This window comes from Piliocolobus tephrosceles, chromosome 16 (genome assembly GCF_002776525.5).
Source record: "Piliocolobus tephrosceles isolate RC106 chromosome 16, ASM277652v3, whole genome shotgun sequence".
NCBI classification, from domain to species: domain Eukaryota; kingdom Metazoa; phylum Chordata; class Mammalia; order Primates; family Cercopithecidae; genus Piliocolobus; species Piliocolobus tephrosceles.
In genome coordinates, this window is record NC_045449.1 from 33,456,178 (window position 1) to 33,474,094 (window position 17,917).

The 17,917-nt window shown below is 36.4% G+C and overlaps 1 protein-coding gene across 1 annotated transcript in view; it reads right to left on the bottom strand.

The window, feature by feature from the left end:
* Positions 1-2,082: 2,082 nt before the first annotated feature.
* BRIP1 (BRCA1 interacting protein C-terminal helicase 1) overlaps positions 2,083-17,917 on the bottom strand; it is a 180,432-nt gene continuing 164,597 nt past the window's right edge. Inside the window, exons 18-20 of the mRNA XM_023204671.2 lie at positions 14,642-14,724; positions 6,920-7,249; positions 2,083-4,945 (exon numbers count right to left, since the gene is read on the bottom strand). Coding sequence (XP_023060439.2) covers positions 4,197-4,945; positions 6,920-7,249; positions 14,642-14,724 — 1,162 coding nt within the window. The 3' untranslated portion in view covers positions 2,083-4,196. The remainder of the gene's footprint in view (positions 4,946-6,919; positions 7,250-14,641; positions 14,725-17,917) is intronic.

The following is a 17,917-nucleotide window of genomic DNA, read 5'->3' on the forward strand; positions in this document are numbered from 1 at the left end:
CAATACTATCTATTTAACTGCATTTGCCTAGGGAAATAGATAATAAACCACCAAGAATTCATAAAGGTTAAATTCTTGTGTAACTCATTGAGAAATCTGAGGTTTAAAAGAGGCATATGCAAGAATAATTGTGTGGTAATCAAATACAAAAAGAATGTCATCACTTACAGATGACCATGATAACCAGTCTTTGAAGTGAATATACAACAGGTGCTTTGATTTCATGAAATTTTATAAGCAGCCCTAAAGAATTAAATATTCTAAATGTGTTTTAATATAGGAAAGCAATACAAAAAATTCCAGTTGCAGAAAAATAACAGGGGAAAGCTTTTTGTTAAAATTAATGTTTTGAATTGAAAGATCAGAAACTTAGAAACAGTGCCAAATTTAAAACCATGTAATAACTAAGTGCATAGAAACACAGTAATAGTTTTATAACACAATTCTAGAAAGTTTTAAATAATCTAATCAAGTCATGAAACATCTACTCTTTACATTGTACCTTTCTTCCATGAATAAAGCCCTTTCTCTAACTGGTAGTTTTCCTGGTTTGCAGCCTGTGTGCTCTATATACTTTCAATCCTTGAATAAATTCAGTATTAGATAACTATTTCATATGCATTGAATGTGTCACATAAATTATTTGATAAACAATCTCTACCTTATATATCTCAAAAGCTTAAAAAAAAGCCAGCCAAATAATTTTTCTTTCCTCAAATAATTATTTATTGTCAGTCTATCACCTATATATCTATAGTTAGTGTAGGCTTCATACAGAGCAAGGGTGCACTCCAGATATACGATTTACCTACTAATTAATAATGAATAACTTGCAATGTGCCAGGTGCTCTTTTAAAAGCATTTATATGTTTTAACTTATTTAACTCTGTAAACATTTCTTTTAAAAGTATGTTATGAGTAATGACAATGGCCTACATCCTACACTATAAAGGCCAGTTCACTTCTTGGAATATCATCTTGGTCCAAGGCATGATCTGAGGGGAATATACACCTGTTTCAACAGTGATTATCATTGTGTAAAATTTTTGAAACACCTTTTGGAATTACTAAAGGCTTGTGACACATCTCTATGTACATTCTTAGTAATGAAAATTTTTAGCTTCAGGGAGAATTAAATTTTGGAAAGAATGAAAAATATCTAGGCCAGGCATGGTGTCTCATGACTGTAATCCCAGCACTTTGGGAGGACGAGGTGGGCAGATTACTTGAGGTCAGGAGTTTGAGACCACCCTGGCCAACATGGTGAAACCCCGTCTGTACTAAAAAAAAAAAAAAAAAAAAAATTAGCCAGGTGCACTGGTGTGCACCTGTAATCCCAGCTACTCAGGAGGCTGAGACACAGGAACCACTTGAACCTGGGAGGCAGAGGTTGCAGTGAGCCAAGATCGTGCCATTGCACTCCGGCCTAGGCGACAGAGCAAGACTATGTAAACCAAACAAACAAAAACATACCTAGCTACGGAAAGGGAAAAGTATTTGAGATGAAGTTGGGTAATAACACTAAGATATGACCATAAAATAATATGCTTAATTTTCTCATGTAGTTTACCAATTCTAAAGGTAATTTCAAAAGTCCTCAAAATGTTTTAATTGTAGCGTTGTGAAAATAAATATCTAGCTTTCCAAGTTATTATGCACATATTCATACCATCTGTGTCAGTCTGTTCTCATGCTGCTAATAAAGTCATATCCAAGACTGGGTAATTTATAAAGGAAAGACGTTTACTTGACTCACGGTTCCGCATGACTGGGGAGGCCTCAGGAAACTTACAATCATGGTGGAAGGCACCTTTTCACAGGCAGCAGGAGGGAAGAATGAGAGTGAAGCAGGGAAAACCTCCTTATAAAATCATCAGGTCTCATAAGAACTCACTCACTATTATGAGAACGGCATGAGGGTAACCACTCCCCCTGATTCAATTACCTCCCCCTGGGTCCCTCCCACAACACATCGGGATTATGGGAACTACAATTCAAGATGAGATCTGGGTGGGGACACAGCCAAACCACATCACCATCGTTCCCTAAATGTAAATGAGTAAGAGCCACTTTACCTTTTTTATGAAATAATATGCTTTATTTTAGGCGTTCTGGAACAAAAGCAAATGAAAATCGACTCAGAATATCAACAGACATTGCTTTGTAGATTCTTAAAGCACAAAGAAATTTGTATGATTTTATAGTACTAACCTCTTCATTTTACAGATGAAACTAATTCCCTGAAGGGTGTGGTGATTGCCAATATGACTTAGCAAATTAGTGGCAGAGCCAGGTGTAGAGCCCAAGTCTCTTGTCTTCTACCAGGTATTTATTCGTTTCACTACCCTACTATCCCTATCTGTGGTTTAATAATAATACCAGTGGAGAAAAATTGTTTCACCCTTTCAAAACAACATAAAAATTACCTTCTAATCTAGTATTTGGTACTTACTGCTCAATAATCAACTAGAAAAAATATATAATACTAGATGGGATCTAATATATTCTAAATTCTTTAACTGGTAAATTGTCACCTGGCTAATTTTAAATGTCTTGGAACTATGCTTAGAGTTGTAACATCAAATGCTATAAAAACAAGCTGTAAAAATCTAAATATCTCAAAATGAAAGCAAACACATACCTGTATAATATTTCATTTATCCAAATGAAATGTAAAATAAATCCTTACTGGAAATTATGACTTGAAAATAATAGACCATACAAAATTCTTGGATAGCTCATAAAATTTCAATTCAAATTACTCACAAAAAGTCCTAATGCCCAGTGAATAACACATGTTTCTTAAAAAAAGATCAATGAATGTATTTCTGGAATGATGTCAGAGATGAGCATCTTTTATAATCATTTTTGATTAGACACAGTTTCATTAATAAAAACACAAACAAGATCAAAATTCACAGAAAGGATTACTGTGCTCTAAGGAAACATATTTTGGCTGCAGCTATAAATGTGGGTTTGCTTATCAAATTTACATATAAAGTTTTCTTAGTCATTGCGTAACTAAAGCTTATGCTAGAACAATACCAGAGGGGAGAAATCGTTTCACCCTTTCCAAACAATGTAGAAATTACCTTCTAATCTAGTGTTTGGTACTCACTGATCCACTAGGAAAAATATATAATACTCAGCAGGATCTAGTATTTTTTCCCACAATTATGATGAAGCTAAATAATTAGAACAGAGAATTTAGAATACTTCATTTGGCATTTTATATCTTTACATCAATTTGTGTATGACATGTTTGATTTTAGGCTTATTATACAAATAATGTAAAACAATTTCAATTAAAAATGCATACCACTTTCTTAATTTCTCTTAATACCTTATAAATAGGCAGTTTAATAACGAAATAAACCTTTCAAGACAAATGGTGATCTCTAAAAATGTCTCGGACTGATCTGAGGTAAAATCTATAGTGAAATATGACTGAGGTGTGACTAGATTAGACTGCTATTAATCTTTATGTATCAGTATGAAAACAAATGGATGAAGAGAACCACCTAATATGAATATTTACGTGAAACTAGACGTGCCCTAGGAAACTCTAAATATCTTTGAATAATTTTAAATTGCATTTAGCTAAGGAAGACTTATTTGAGGACAATATTTTGTATGAATTACTTTATAAAAACTCAAGAATAGGCCAGGCACAGTGGCTCGTGCCTGTAATCCCAGCACTTCAGGAGGCAGAGAAGGGCAGATCACTAGGTCAAGAATTTGAGACCAGCCTGGCCAACATGGTGAAACCCCATCTCTACTAAAAACTAGCCGGGCATGGTGGTGCACACCTGTAGTCCCAGCTACTCAGGAGGCTGAGGCAGGAGAATTGCTTGAACCTGGAGGTGGAGGTTGCAGTGAGCTGAGAGCACGCCACTGCACTCCAGCCTGTGAAACAGACCAAGACTTCGTCTCAAAAAACAAAAACAAAAAAAACCCCAAAACTCAAGAATAATAAAATTTACATTTCTGAACATAAAATAGTTTTTTAAAAAGTATGCCACTTATTCAATGTACACATTACTTACAACAGAGTTTAACATAAGCATGATGACATATTTTTACTTCGCTTGAGAGTTAAGTATTATTACTTAAAACCAGGAAATATGCCTTTAGTTTTGGAAGGAGACGGTTTAAAGTTCTTTATTTCTATTTCATGAGTTTTTCCCAGTTCCAGTTCATTTATCAAAGTTGTTTTTACCATCAATGTCATCAATTTTACTTTCTTCAATATGCAGAATTCCATTCAACTTTGTATCTGTGCAATCCTCAGCTTTCACTTCTCTGGCTGAATCTCCTTCTTTTATAGTTCTAATTCCAAAAAGGTCTTTAGCTAAAATGCAATCTGAATTGTTAGCCAATCTATTTCCTCCATCAGTTTCGGCTAGGTCATTTTTTTCTTCATCTGTATCTTCAGGATCATAAAGTTCAGGTGTAAAATAGATAGATTCATCTTCTGCTTCTGTTTCAAAATCTCTATTTGAAGTGGACTGTTTATCTTCCTCACTTACTAGAGACAGTTCAATGTCTGGATCCAGGGCTTCTTCAGAACAGAGCGGATGTTCAGAATGATTTTTTCTAGTAAGGGTGGCATCAATCTTTAATGATGAAATAATGGTTTCTGATTGAGGGCATGATCCAAACGATGTGTTTACTGTCAGATTTGAGGATTCACATTTATCAGTGAATGGCAAAACAGTTTTACTTTCCATCTTTTCTGTTTTGAAACGGGGAGGACTAGAGGCACTATTCTCTGATGACCCGAGCTCAGGTGTTGCCTTTGGTATTTTACCAGTAAAATACTGTTCCAAAGAATTAAAGCTTGACCAGCTAATTCTCTTTGTTTGTTTGTTGAAAGTTGGGCTTGTAGATCTGGAAATCACAATTTTTTCTGCTTTCACTGCTTCTTCCAGCAATACTGGATCATCTAAGAATACAAGAATTTAACAGCTTTAACTTTCTGCTCCTAGCTAACATAATTGTTAGGTTAAAATGATTATTTATTAGCAATGCCTAAATAACTGTATAGGATACGTAACTTAGAACCCCCAACGAATACTAGTGGATTTTTATCTTGGAACAGAATATTAACTCTGAAAGAAATCTCAGGTTTCTAGTGTTTCCTAGATCAAGTTATAATGCTGTCTGGTAAACTATCAAATTCCACACCAGGGAGCCCAAGAATGAATGAGGAAAGAAGGGGTAAAAGGGAAAAGGAAGGGAGCTGAGCATAGGAGGGAACAGGCTGTAAACATTTGCCTTGAAAATCCACTAACCGGTGACTGAGAAAAACTTACCTAGACTAATTCTTTTATTTAATAAATAAGGAAAGTGACATAAGGCTAAGTTATTTGCTCAAAGTTATAAAACTGGTAAGAAGACTGAGACTAGAACCTAGGTTTCTGATTACCACGTTAATCAGCTTGAATTCACTATTTATAGTGAATTTTGTACTGCTATTTTGTAGTACTTATATACTACAAAATAAATGTTTAAAAATTGATTTTTTTCCTTTTTTTTTGAGACCGAGTTTCACTTTTGTTGTCCAGGCTGGAGTGCAGTGGCGCAATCCTGGCTCACTGCAATCTCCGCCTCCCGGTTCAAGTGATTCTCCTGCCTCAGCCTCCTGAGTAGCTGGGATTACAGGCGGCTGCCTCCATGCCCAGCTAATTTTTGTATTTTTTAAGTAGAGACGGTGTTTCACCACACTGGTCAGGCTGGTCTTGAACTCCTGACCTCAGATGACCCACCTGCCTTGGATATATGAATTAAAACAACTGAAATTATATTCAATGGTATAGACCAGAGTTTGGCAAACCTTTTCTGTTACAGGCCAGATAGGAAATATTTAGGGTTTGTGGGGCATAATGTATCTATTGCGACTACTCAATTATGCTGTTCTAGTGCAATACACACAAATACTCAACTCTGCTGTTGTTTGCAATATGTAAATAAATGAACGTGACTGCATTTCATTAAACTTTATTTACAAAAACAGGCAGCAGGCCAAATTTGGCCCATGGGCCACAGTTTGCCAATCTGATACAGATGATTATTTCTAAAATATTTTAAAATACTATTTTTCGCCGGGTGTGGTGGCTCATGCCTGTAATCCCAGCACTTTGGGAGGCCAAGGCGGGCGGATCATGAGGTCAGGAGATCGAGACCATCATGGCTAACACGGTGAAACCCAGTCTCTACTAAAAATACAAAAAACTAGCCGGGCGTGGTGGTGGGCACCTATAGTCCCAGCAACTCAGGAGGCTGAGGCAGGAAAATGGCGTGAACCCAGGAGGCAGAGCTTGCAGTGAGCAGAGATCGCGCCACTGCACTCCAGCCTGGGTGACAGAGCAAGACTCTGTCTCAAAAAAAAAAAAATTACTTTTCATCACTTAAAATAAATGTCTCTCACCTCCTAAAAATAAATAAGTTCATGAGAACTATCTATATAGGAAAAGAAGTTCACATAGAATAGAAATATCTATATAAAAAATTAGGCCAAATTTTTATATAGCCATTAGAATAACATCTTCCACTTATATGGTACTTTACAATGCTGTGATATTTATAATTTTGACCTTTACAACCCAACCTGAAGGGACAGCTAGGCAGGCATTTTTTCCCCCCAATTATGACTCAAAAAGGTCAAATGACTTGCTCATGATCACAAAGCTAGTAAGTGGCAAAGCCAGTTAGTGGAAAACCAGAAAATATGCTCTGGTCTCCTGACAAAAGTTTGTTCCCATTACAGTACACCATACTGTTTCACTACTTTATGATAACACCTTATATTACAAACCACCATATTTAAGGAAATTAATCTATACCCAAATAAATATCATTTCACTAAATATAATGAAAGACTTCTCTATCAAAGGTAAATGGGAAGAACTTTTCATACTTTTCTCCTTTCTGGAGATAATGCCACTTGGCAGAGGTGAATTTTTAGTAATAATTTTAGGACACTGCAGTTCCTGGACACACATCTTTGCTTCATCTTCCACAAAATTTTCTGGTGATAGATGACTTGCTGCTTCCAATAAATAAGGTGGGGTACTGTACTTTAAAGAGGTCACTTCACGTGTGGACTCAGTGTCCTGCACATTCGTTCTGTCCTTTATGGATACATTAAGAACTTTTTGATGCTTTTTGGAAAATTCAGCCAAGGACTCCAGTGCACTTTCAAAGGTTGAATGGTGCTGAATCTGCTGCCGTACCCATTTAGAAAGTCCTAAAGAAAGAGGTAAACCCAGGGGAAAATTTGGTTACTTTGTTATTAAAATATTACATGCTAAGGTAATACACTTGCTTTTTCTAGTGAAGTAATCTAATTTGTATTTTGAATATACAGAATGGTTCTCCATATGTTTTTTCTGCAATTCAGCAATTTTACTACATATGTATCAGTAACATATAAAGTAACATTCATATATCAGTAACATATGAGTAACATTCTGTTTATATACAGTAATTGTCAAATGGAGAGAGAAAAGAGGCAGTGGAAGTAGGGCAGAGATGGGAAAACATATTATCTGGTTAAGAATAACTGGTGAATATGGCAAATTTAATTTCATCATAATTCCCCACACAAATTGCTTATTTAGTTTAAGGTGTTTTCTAGTATGGCGTACTTCCAAATGAAATGCAAAATCAGATATCTGGACTTTTACAAAATAAATATTCCCTGCTGACACTACTAAAACTAGCATCATCTTTTGGAGGAATTAGTTTTAAAAGTCACTATAGGGTAAAAATTTAAGTTCTAGATTTTAAAACTAAAAAAATTTTAAATAAGCCGTTTCCCTTGAAGTTTTTCATTTTGTTCGTTTGGGGAATATGATTAGACCATAAAAATATATGAAATTGGCCGGGCGCGGTGGCTCAAGCCTGTAATCCCAGCACTTTGGGAGGCCGAGACGGGCGGATCACGAGGTCAGGAGATCGAGACCATCCTGGCGAACACGGTGAAACCCCGTCTCTACTAAAAAATACAAAAAAACTAGCTGGGCAAGGTGGCGGGCGCCTGTAGTCCCAGCTACTCGGGAGGCTGAGGCAGGAGAATGGCGTAAACCCGAGAGGCGGAGCTTGCAGTGAGCCGAGATCGCGCCACTCGGGCGACAGAGTGAGACTCCGTCTCAAAAAAAAAAAAAAAAAAAAAAAAAGTGAAATTCTCTAAAACTGAAAATTTTTAGGCTGAGTGTGGTGGCTCACACGTATAATCCCAGCATTTTGGGAGGCTGAGGTGGGAAGATTGCTTGAGGCCAGGAGTTCGAGGTTGCAGTGAATTATGATCACATCGCCGCACTCCAGCCTGGGCAACAGAGTAAGACCTGTCTCTAAAAAAGAAATAAGTAAATAAAAATAAGAATTTTAGTACTATGTTTACCTTTTCATTTCAACCTTTTTATAATCAAAGAAAGCCTTTTCAATGTAAAATATCATGGTCTGCTTTTGAAAACTTGAAAGAATCTGAGCTCCACCTGCTGACTAGATACCAGCACGTAGCATTTTTGCCTTTAGTTACTGTTTGACCTATGCTACTGCACACTTCATGTGGAAAGGGAAGATAAAACAAACAAAGCAATGTTTTCTGCTTTATGTTTTAATATCAAACCAAATGCAGTAATTAAGCTCTGAAATTGAAAAGGCAGAGTCCACACCCACACATGGCTAATCCAAAACAAAATTTAACATCTCTTTATCATAATAAAATGAACTTTTTTAAAAAGGTAATAATAGAGATACACATGTATCCCATGGCTCTTTAATAATAACTCCTGGTATTGACTCTGAAAACTGTTTACTGTTGGATGAAACCATCAAGTGAGAAAAAAATTATACTACTGGCTGCATCAAAGCGGGGAGGAAAATTTGTGGCACCCTCTCGTCATGGTCCCCACTTCAGAATAGTACCATGGGATTGGGAGTTAGCTCCTAGTTTCTTCTCCCTGGAGAGAAAAGAGAAAACTGAACCTTACGTCTTTTTCTGGGAGGCTGCCCGAGGGACTGGCTTCTATCTTACCTGTATTGAAGAGCTGACATGAGCTGGCATACCCTACATGCCCAGGGACCACTGAGAACAAAAGCACTGTGCAGCAAGTTTCTGCTCCACAGAAACCACAGTGCAACAGAGGACCATACAGTTTGATGGCCAGTCCCTCAGGGGTACAGAAAAGCCTGGAGTGTGCATCCAGCATCTTGGCTTTTCAAGGAGCTGTCTAGGGACTGTTTCTGTCTTGCTTGTCATAGAGCACTGACTGGACCTAGCATACTCTATGCTTGGAATCTACTAAGAACAAAAGAGAGTTGGGTGTGTTGGCTCATGCCTGCAATCCCAGCACTTTGAGAGGCCAAGGCAGGCAGATGACTTGGGCCCAGGAGTTTGAGACCAGCGTGGACAACGTGGTGAAACCCCATGTCTACAAAAAATACAAGAATTAGCTGGATATAGTGGTGTACACCTGTGGTCCCAGTTACTTGGGAGACTGAGGTGGGAGGATCCCTTGAACCCAGGAGGCCGAGGTTGCAGTGAGCTGAGATTGTACCACTGCACTCCAACATGGGTGACAGAGTGAGACCCTGACCAAAAAAACAAAAACAAAACAAAACAAAAACAAAAAACCAGCAAATATTTCTAATAAGGAATTTACAGACAAGTCCAAAGAAGACAGATCCACGGAAAAGGTTTAAGAGGCTCCCAGAATGCCTGCCTAGGCTGATAGTGAAGGTCGTTCCCTGTACAAAACCAGTCAGTAAACACTCTTTTTTCAAATGTGTGGATACCATACAAGGTTACAAGAAACAAAGAAACAGGAAAAAATAACCCTATCAAAGGAACAAAATAAATCTCCAGAAACCAACCCCCCAAAAAAGAGGTATATGAATTACCTGGCAAGGAATTTAAAATAACTGTCAAAATGATGCTCACAAGTTCAAGAAAATAATATAGAAAAAAAGGAGAATTTCAACAAAGATAAAGAATACAAAAAAGAACTAAACAGATTTTGGAGCTAAAAATACAGTAACTGAACTGAAAAATTCACTAGAGGAGTTCATCAGCAGACTTGATCAAGCAGAAGGAAGAATCAGGAAATTTGTTTATTTTATTTTATTTTATTTATTTTATTTTATTTTTTGAGACAGTCTCGCTCTGTTGCCCAGGCTCGAGTGCAGTGGCACAATCTCGGCTCACTGAAACCTCCGCCTCCTGGATTCAAGCGATTCTCCTGCCTCAGCCTCTCAAGTAGCTGGGACTACAGGTATGTACCACCACACACGGCTAATTTTCCTATTTTTAATAGAGATGGGGTTTCACCATGTTGGCCAGGCTGGTCTCTAACTCCTCATCTCAAGTGATCCACCAGCCTCAGTCTCTCAAAGTGCTCAGAATCAGGAAATTTGAAGGCAAGTCATTTGAAATCATCCAGTCAGGGAAGCAAAAAGGAAAAAGCAAAATGGAAAAAAAAGTGAAGCCTTATGACTTCATTTATGGGACACCATCAAAGCTGACCAATATACACATTCTGGGAGTCCTAGAAAGAGAAAGAGGGAAAGGAGAAGAAAACTTATTTATAGAAATAATGACCAAAAACTTAATAAATCTGGGGGGAGGAAAATGATACCCAAATACATGAAGCCCAGAGAACCCGAACAGAATGAACCCAAAAGTCTGTACCAAGACACTTTATAATCAAACTGTCAAAAGTCAAAGAAAAAAATAGAAATTTGAAAACAGCAAGAGAAAAGCAACTTGTCATATACAAATGAAGTCACATAAGACAGTTAACAGGCTGGGCATGAAGGCTCATGCCTATAATCCCAACACTTTGGGAGGCAGAGGTAGGAGAATTGCTTCAGCCAAAGAGTTTGAGATTAGTCTGGGCAACATAGTGAGACTCCATCTCTAAAAAAAAAATTTTTTTTTTAATTAGCCAGGTCTGGTGGTGCAAGACTGTAGTCCCAGCTACTCAGGAGTTTGAGGTGGGAGGATCACTTGAGCCTGGGAGGCTGAGGCTGCAGTGAGTCATGATCACGCCACTGCACTCCTGCCTGGGTGGCAGAGTAACACCCTGTCTCCAAAAAAAGAGAAAGATTTCTCAGGTGACATCTTGCATGCCATAAGGAAGTGGGATGATATGTTTAAAGTGCTGAAAGAAAAAAACCTGCCAGTGAAGATATTATATCTGGTAAAGCCATCTATCAAAATGAATAAGAGGTAAAAACTTTTCGAGATAAGCAAAAGCTGAGGGACTTCACCACTAAACTTGCCTTGCAAGATATGCTAAAGGAAGCCTGCTAAACAGCAACACAAAAGCATAAAGTTTGCTCATGAAGTTAAAAGTGTACACAAATACAGAATACTTTAATATAACAACAGTGATACATAAATAATGTTTAATTCTATACAGAAGTTAAAAGACAAAGTATGAAAATAACTATAATAGTATGTTAGTGGATACACTATATAAAAGGGTATAATTTGTGACTTTAATAATAAAATGTGATAGGGAAAAGTAAAAGTGTAGAGTTTTTAATACAACTGAAATTAAGTTGTTAGCTGAAAATATTGTTATGACTATGTTTTATGTAAGACCCATGTAACCACAAAGGAAATATCTATAGAAGGTATGCAAAAGAAAAATGGGAAAGGAATTAAAGCATGTTTCTTCAAAAAGTTTAAAAAAGAAAAGCTTTTAAGACCAGGAACAAAGCAAGGATGTACATTCTCACTACTTCTATTTACCTTTGTACTAAGAGTCCTAGCCAGACTATTAAGCAAGAAAATGAAATAAAAGGAATCCAAATTGAAAAAGAATAAAGTAAAATGATCTCTCCTTGCAGATGACATGATCTTTTATGTAGAAAATCCTAAAGATTGAAAAAAAACCTGTTAGGACTATTAAACAAATCAGTAAAGCTGCAGAATACAAAAATCACTTGCAATTCTGTACACTAAAAACAATCAAAAGAGGAATTTAAGAAAACAATCCCATTTATGATAGCATCAAAAATAATAAAATACCTAGGAATAAACAACTAAGGAGGCAAAAACCCGTACACTGAAAATTATAAAACATTGCTGAAAAACAATAAAGATACAAATAAATGGAAAGACATCCCATGTTCACAGATCGGAACACCTAATATTGTCAGAATGTCCATACTACTGAAAGCAATCTCTTTTTTTTTTTTTTTTTTTTTTTTTTGAGACAGAGTCTTACTCTGTCACCCAGCCTAGAGTGCAATGGCGCGGTCTTGGCAACCTCCGCCTCACAGGTTCAAGCCATTCTCCTGCCTCAGCCTCCCGAATATTTGGGATTACAGGTACCCACCACTGCACCCAGCTAATTTTTGTATTTTCAGTAGAGATGGGGTTTCACCATGTTGGCCAGGCTGGTCTCGAACTCCTGACCTCGTGATCCACCTGCCTTGGCTTCTCAAAGTGCTGGGATTATAGGCATGAGTCACCATGCCCAGCCGCAATCTAAATTCATATGAAATGACAAAGGACCACAAACAGGCAAAAGAATCTTGAGAAAAAAGATAAAAGCTGCAGGTATCATACTTCCTGATTCTATAAAATACATTACACAGCTGTAGTAGTCAAAAAAGTATGGTACTGGCATAAAGAAAACCATATAAACCAATGGAACATAATAGAGAGCCCAGAAGCAGATCCACACATGTATGGTCAACGGATCTTCAACAGGCTGTCAATGGGGATTGATACGCTTTGGTAATTTGTTTCCTCCAAAGCTCATGTTGAAATGTGTTCCCCAGTGTCATAGGTGGGGCCTACTGGGAGGTGTGTGGGTCATGGGGACAGAGCCCTCATGAAAGGCTTGGTGCCCTCTCCATCGTAATGAGTGAGCTCTTACTCTAATTAGTTCACATGAGATCTGATTGTTAAAAAGAGCCTCACACCTCCTCTCCTCTCTCTTGCTCCCTCTCTCACCATGTGATGCATTTGCTTTCCCTTCACCTTCTGCTACGATTGTAGACTTTCTGAGGCCCTCATTAGAAGTAGATGCTGGTGCCAGGATTCTTGTACAGCCTGCAGAACCATAAGCCAAATAAACCTCTTATCTTTATAAATTATCCAGTCTTGGTGTTGGCAACGATTATTTGGATATGACACCAAAAACACAAGCAATAAAAGCAAAATTCGACAAGGAGGACCATGTTAAACTAAAAAACTTCTGTGCAGCAAAGTAAATAATCAGCCAAGTCAAAAGGCAACCTACAGAATGGGAGAAAATATTTGCAAGGCATGTATCTGATAAGGAGTTAATCTCCAAAATATATAAGAAACTCCTATATCTCAATAACAAACAAACAAACAAAAAACACACCAAGGCCGGGCATGGTGGCTCACGCCTGTAATCCCAGCACTTTGGGAGGCCAAGGCGGGCAGATCACGAGGTCAGGAGATCGGGACCATCCTGGCGAACACAGTGAAACCCCGTCTCTACTAAAAATGTAAAAAAATTAGCCGGGCGTGGTGGCGGGTACCTGTAGTCCCAGCTTCTCAGGAGGCTGAGGCAGGAGAATGGCATGGACCCGGGAGGTGATGGAGCTTGCAGTGAGCAGAGATCGTGCCACTGCACTCCAGCCTGGGCGACACAGCGAGACTCTGTCTCAAAAACAAAAATAAACCAAAAAAACCCACACACCAAAAACCAAACCAAAAAAACAGATATGCAAAGAAATCCAAATAACTCAATTAAAAAATGAGCAAATGAAAAGATGTTTCTCCAAAGAAGACGTATGATTCGGCCAACAGGTATAGAAAAGATGCTTAACATCCCTAATCATCAGAGAAATGCAAATCAAATCCACAAGGTGCTATCACATCATACCTGGTAGGATAGCCATTATGAAATTTAAAAAAGAGAAAGAAGAAAAAAGGAAATAAGCATTAGGGAGGATATGGAGAAATTGGAACCCTTGCGTGCTATTGGTGGGAATGTTAAATGGTGCAGTTGCTGTGAAGAACAGTATCAAATCAAAAAATTAAACTCAGAACTATGATGATTCGCCAATCCTACGCTTGGTATTTATTCAAAAAAAACTGAAATCAGGATCTTGAAGAGATATCTGCATTCCCATGTCCATTGCAGCATTGTTCCCAATATCCATAAGGTGGAAACAACCTAAATGTCTACTGACAGATGAATGGATAAAGAAAATATGGTATAATGTATACATAAAATAAAATATTAAACAGTCATTGAAAAGAAGGAAATCCTGTCAGATACTATAACATAGATGAACCTTGAGGACATTATGCTAACTGAAATGAGCCAGTTACAGAAGGACAAATACTGCATAATTCAATTTATATGAGGTATCTAAAGTAGTCAAACTAATAGAAGCAGAAAGTGTAGTGGTGGTTGCCAGGGGATGGGGGAGAGGGAAACAGGGCATTGCTGTTCAGTCAGTGTTAAGTTTCAGTTATGTAAGATTTAAAAGTTCTAGATATCTACTGTGAAGTACTGTGTTTATAGTTAATATTGTACTGTGCACTTAATAAGATGGTAGAGCTCATGTTATGTGTTTTTTACCACGATAAAAATACGAAGATTGTTACTAGTTTTTACTCTAAGCCCAGTTGAGATCTTACCAGATATATAGCGACTTGGGTTATTCCTAAAGCGATCATCCACTAGAATAAGAGCTCCCCAATCATTTTGGTGTCGAATACATCTAGAAAAAAATAGGGAGAAAATCAAATAATTATAACATCGGAAATAAATCCAGTTTTCCAGTGGGACAGACAGAAAATTGAAAAAAAATCAATTTTATAGATTCTTTTAAACAATTTGTTATTAGGAGAAAAGTTATAGAAGCTATCCAATACAATGTAACAAAGAATATGTATTAAAAATTCCCTACTTTTGCCAAATACGGATAACTTACATCCAAAACATTGTATTTTATTTTACACTCAAGAAAATTATAGAAAATATTTTCTAAGATCTTTCCTAACCACATAGACCCTTTGGTTTTTTTTTTTTAACCTTAAGTATTATAAATAATTGTAGGTTTTATGTAAAGGTCCTTTTTACTAGTTTGATGAGTTTTAAAAATCATGAATAAACATTTAATTTTGTCAAAAATATTCTAAAATTCAATTGACATAACATGTAGTTTTTCTTCTTTTGACTGTTAATATGGTAGGTTACACTGGTTCATTTTCAAACACTGAATCATCCTTGCATTCCTAGTCATGGTGTATTATTCTTTTTATAGATTTTTGGATTCAATTTGCTAGTTTTAAAAAATACATTAAAAAATAAAAACATACTTTTTAATAATTATTAAACAATTTTAAAGTGTACATACAATGCAATGGTTTTTGGTATATTTACAAGGCTGTATAACCTATACCACTTATTTATCCCAGAACATTTTCACCACCCCAAAAAGAAACCCTGTGCCCACTAGCTGTTACTCCAAATTATCCCAATTATTCCCCATTACCTCTGGCAACCACTAATCTTTCTGTCCTTAGAGATTTGCCGATTCTGGACATTTCATTTAAGTGGAATCATACAATATGTAGTATTTTGTATCTGGCATATTTCACTGAACGTGATGTTTTCAAGATTCACTCATATTGTATCATTTCTCAGTACTTTATAAGTTAATATTTCCACTTTTTGGCTACTATGAATAATGCTGCTAGAAACATTCAGGTACAAGTTTTTATATGAATACATGTTTTTTATTCTCTTGGGCATATACCTAGAAGTGGAACTGATGAGTCATATGGTAATTCTATGTTTAACTTTTTCAAACACTGCCATACTGTCTTCCAAAGCAGCTGCACATTTTACATTCCCACCTCCTATGTATGAGGGTTCCAAAATCTCCACATCCTCACCATCACTTGTTATTGTATACCCTTCTAAAATTAAATCTACCCTAGGAAGTGTGAAATGATATTTCATTACGGCTTTGATTTGCATTTCCCTGACGACCAATGATGTTGAACATCATTTTTATGTGCTTACTGGCCACTTGTGTATCCTTTTTTGGAGAAGTCTGTTCAAATTATTGGTCCATTTTTAATGGCCCATTTTGTCTTTTTATTATTAAGTTGTAAGAGTTCTTTATATATTCTGGATACTAGATCCTGCTACACATGATTTGCAAATATTTTCTCCATATGTGAGTTGTCTTTTCCATTTCTTGATACTGTCCATTGAAGAACAAAAATTTGAACTATAACAAAGTCCAATTTATCTACTTTTTCTTTGGTTGCTTGTGCTTCTGATAGCAGATCTGAGAAACTGTTGCCTAATACAAGGTCAAGAAAATTTATACCTGTTTTCACCTTTTTCTGTCTTTGATCCACTTTGAGTTAACTTTTGTATGTGGTATGAGGTAGGAGTCTAATTTCATTATTTGCACATATCCAGTTGTCCCAACACCATCTGGTGAAAAGACTATTCTTTCTTTGAGTTGTCTTGGCACTCTTGTCAAAAACCAATTCACTGTAGATGTATGAATTTGTTTATGGACCTCAATTCTACCCATTGATCTATACATCTGTCTTGATGCCAGTACAACATAGTCTTGATTAGTGTGGCTTTGTAATAAGTTTGAAATAGAAAACTGTTTGTTCTCCTAGTATGTTTTTCTTTTTCAAGATTGTTTTGACTGTTCTGGGTTCCTTGCCTTTCCATAATAATTTTAGAATCAGCTTCTCAATTTCTGCCAGAAAGTCAGCTGGGATTTTGATTAGTATTGTATTTAACCTCTATATCAATATAGGGGAGTGCTGATATCTTAACAATAAGTCTTCTAATCCATGAACATGGAATTCTTTCCATTTATTTAGAATTTTCATTCAATAATGTTTTGCAGTTTTCCATATATAGATCTTTCATCTCCTTAGTTAAGTATATTTCTAAGTATTTTATTCTTTCTGATGTTATTTTAAATGGAATTTTGTTAAGTTCATTTTTAGATTTTTGGCTCTAGTGAATAAAAATGTCATTTTTTTTTAATATTGGTCTTGTAACCTGAAACCTTGCTGAACCTATCAGTTCTGCTATTTTAAAAATGGATTTCTTAGAATTTTCTGTGTGTAATATATCATTCGCAAATAAAAATAGTTCTGCTTCTTCCTTTCCAATCTGTATACCTTTCTTTCTTTTCCTTGTCTCACTGCCCTGGTTAGAACCTCCAATACAATATTGAACAGAAGTGGTAAGAGTGAAAATCACTGTTGTGATCTTGAACTTAGGAAAAACATTTCAGTCTTTTACGATTAAGTGTGATGTTAGCTGTGAGTTTTTCATAGATGACCTCATTAAAGCTAAGTAAGTAACCTTATATTCCCACTTTGTTGAGTATTTTCATCATGAAAATGTGTTGAATGCTGTTTTATGCTTTTTTTTTTTTTTTTTTTTGCATCTTGAGAAGATCATGTGGTTTTGGTCTTCTGTTAATATGGTGTATTACATTAACTGATTTTATAAAGCATGTTGAACCAATCTTGGATTGCTGGGATAGATCTTACTTGGTCATGGTGTATAATCCTTTTAGTATGTTGCTGATTCTGTCAATGGCTTTCATTTCTATAGTCATATGAAATATTGCTGTACAATCTTCTTTTCTTGTAATGTATTTTACTTGTTTTAGTATCAGATAATACTGGCCACATAGAATGAATTGGTAAAAATTCTCTTCCATTTTTTGCTAGAGTTAATGAAAGATTAATGCTAATTCTTCTGTAAATTTTTGGTAGAATTCACCAGTGAAGCCATTTAATCATGAGGCTGACGCAGGAGAATCACTTGAACCTGGGAGGTAGAGGTTGCAGTGAGCTGAGATCACATCACTGCATTCCAGCCTGAGCAAGAGTGAGACTTTGTCTCAAAAAAAAAAA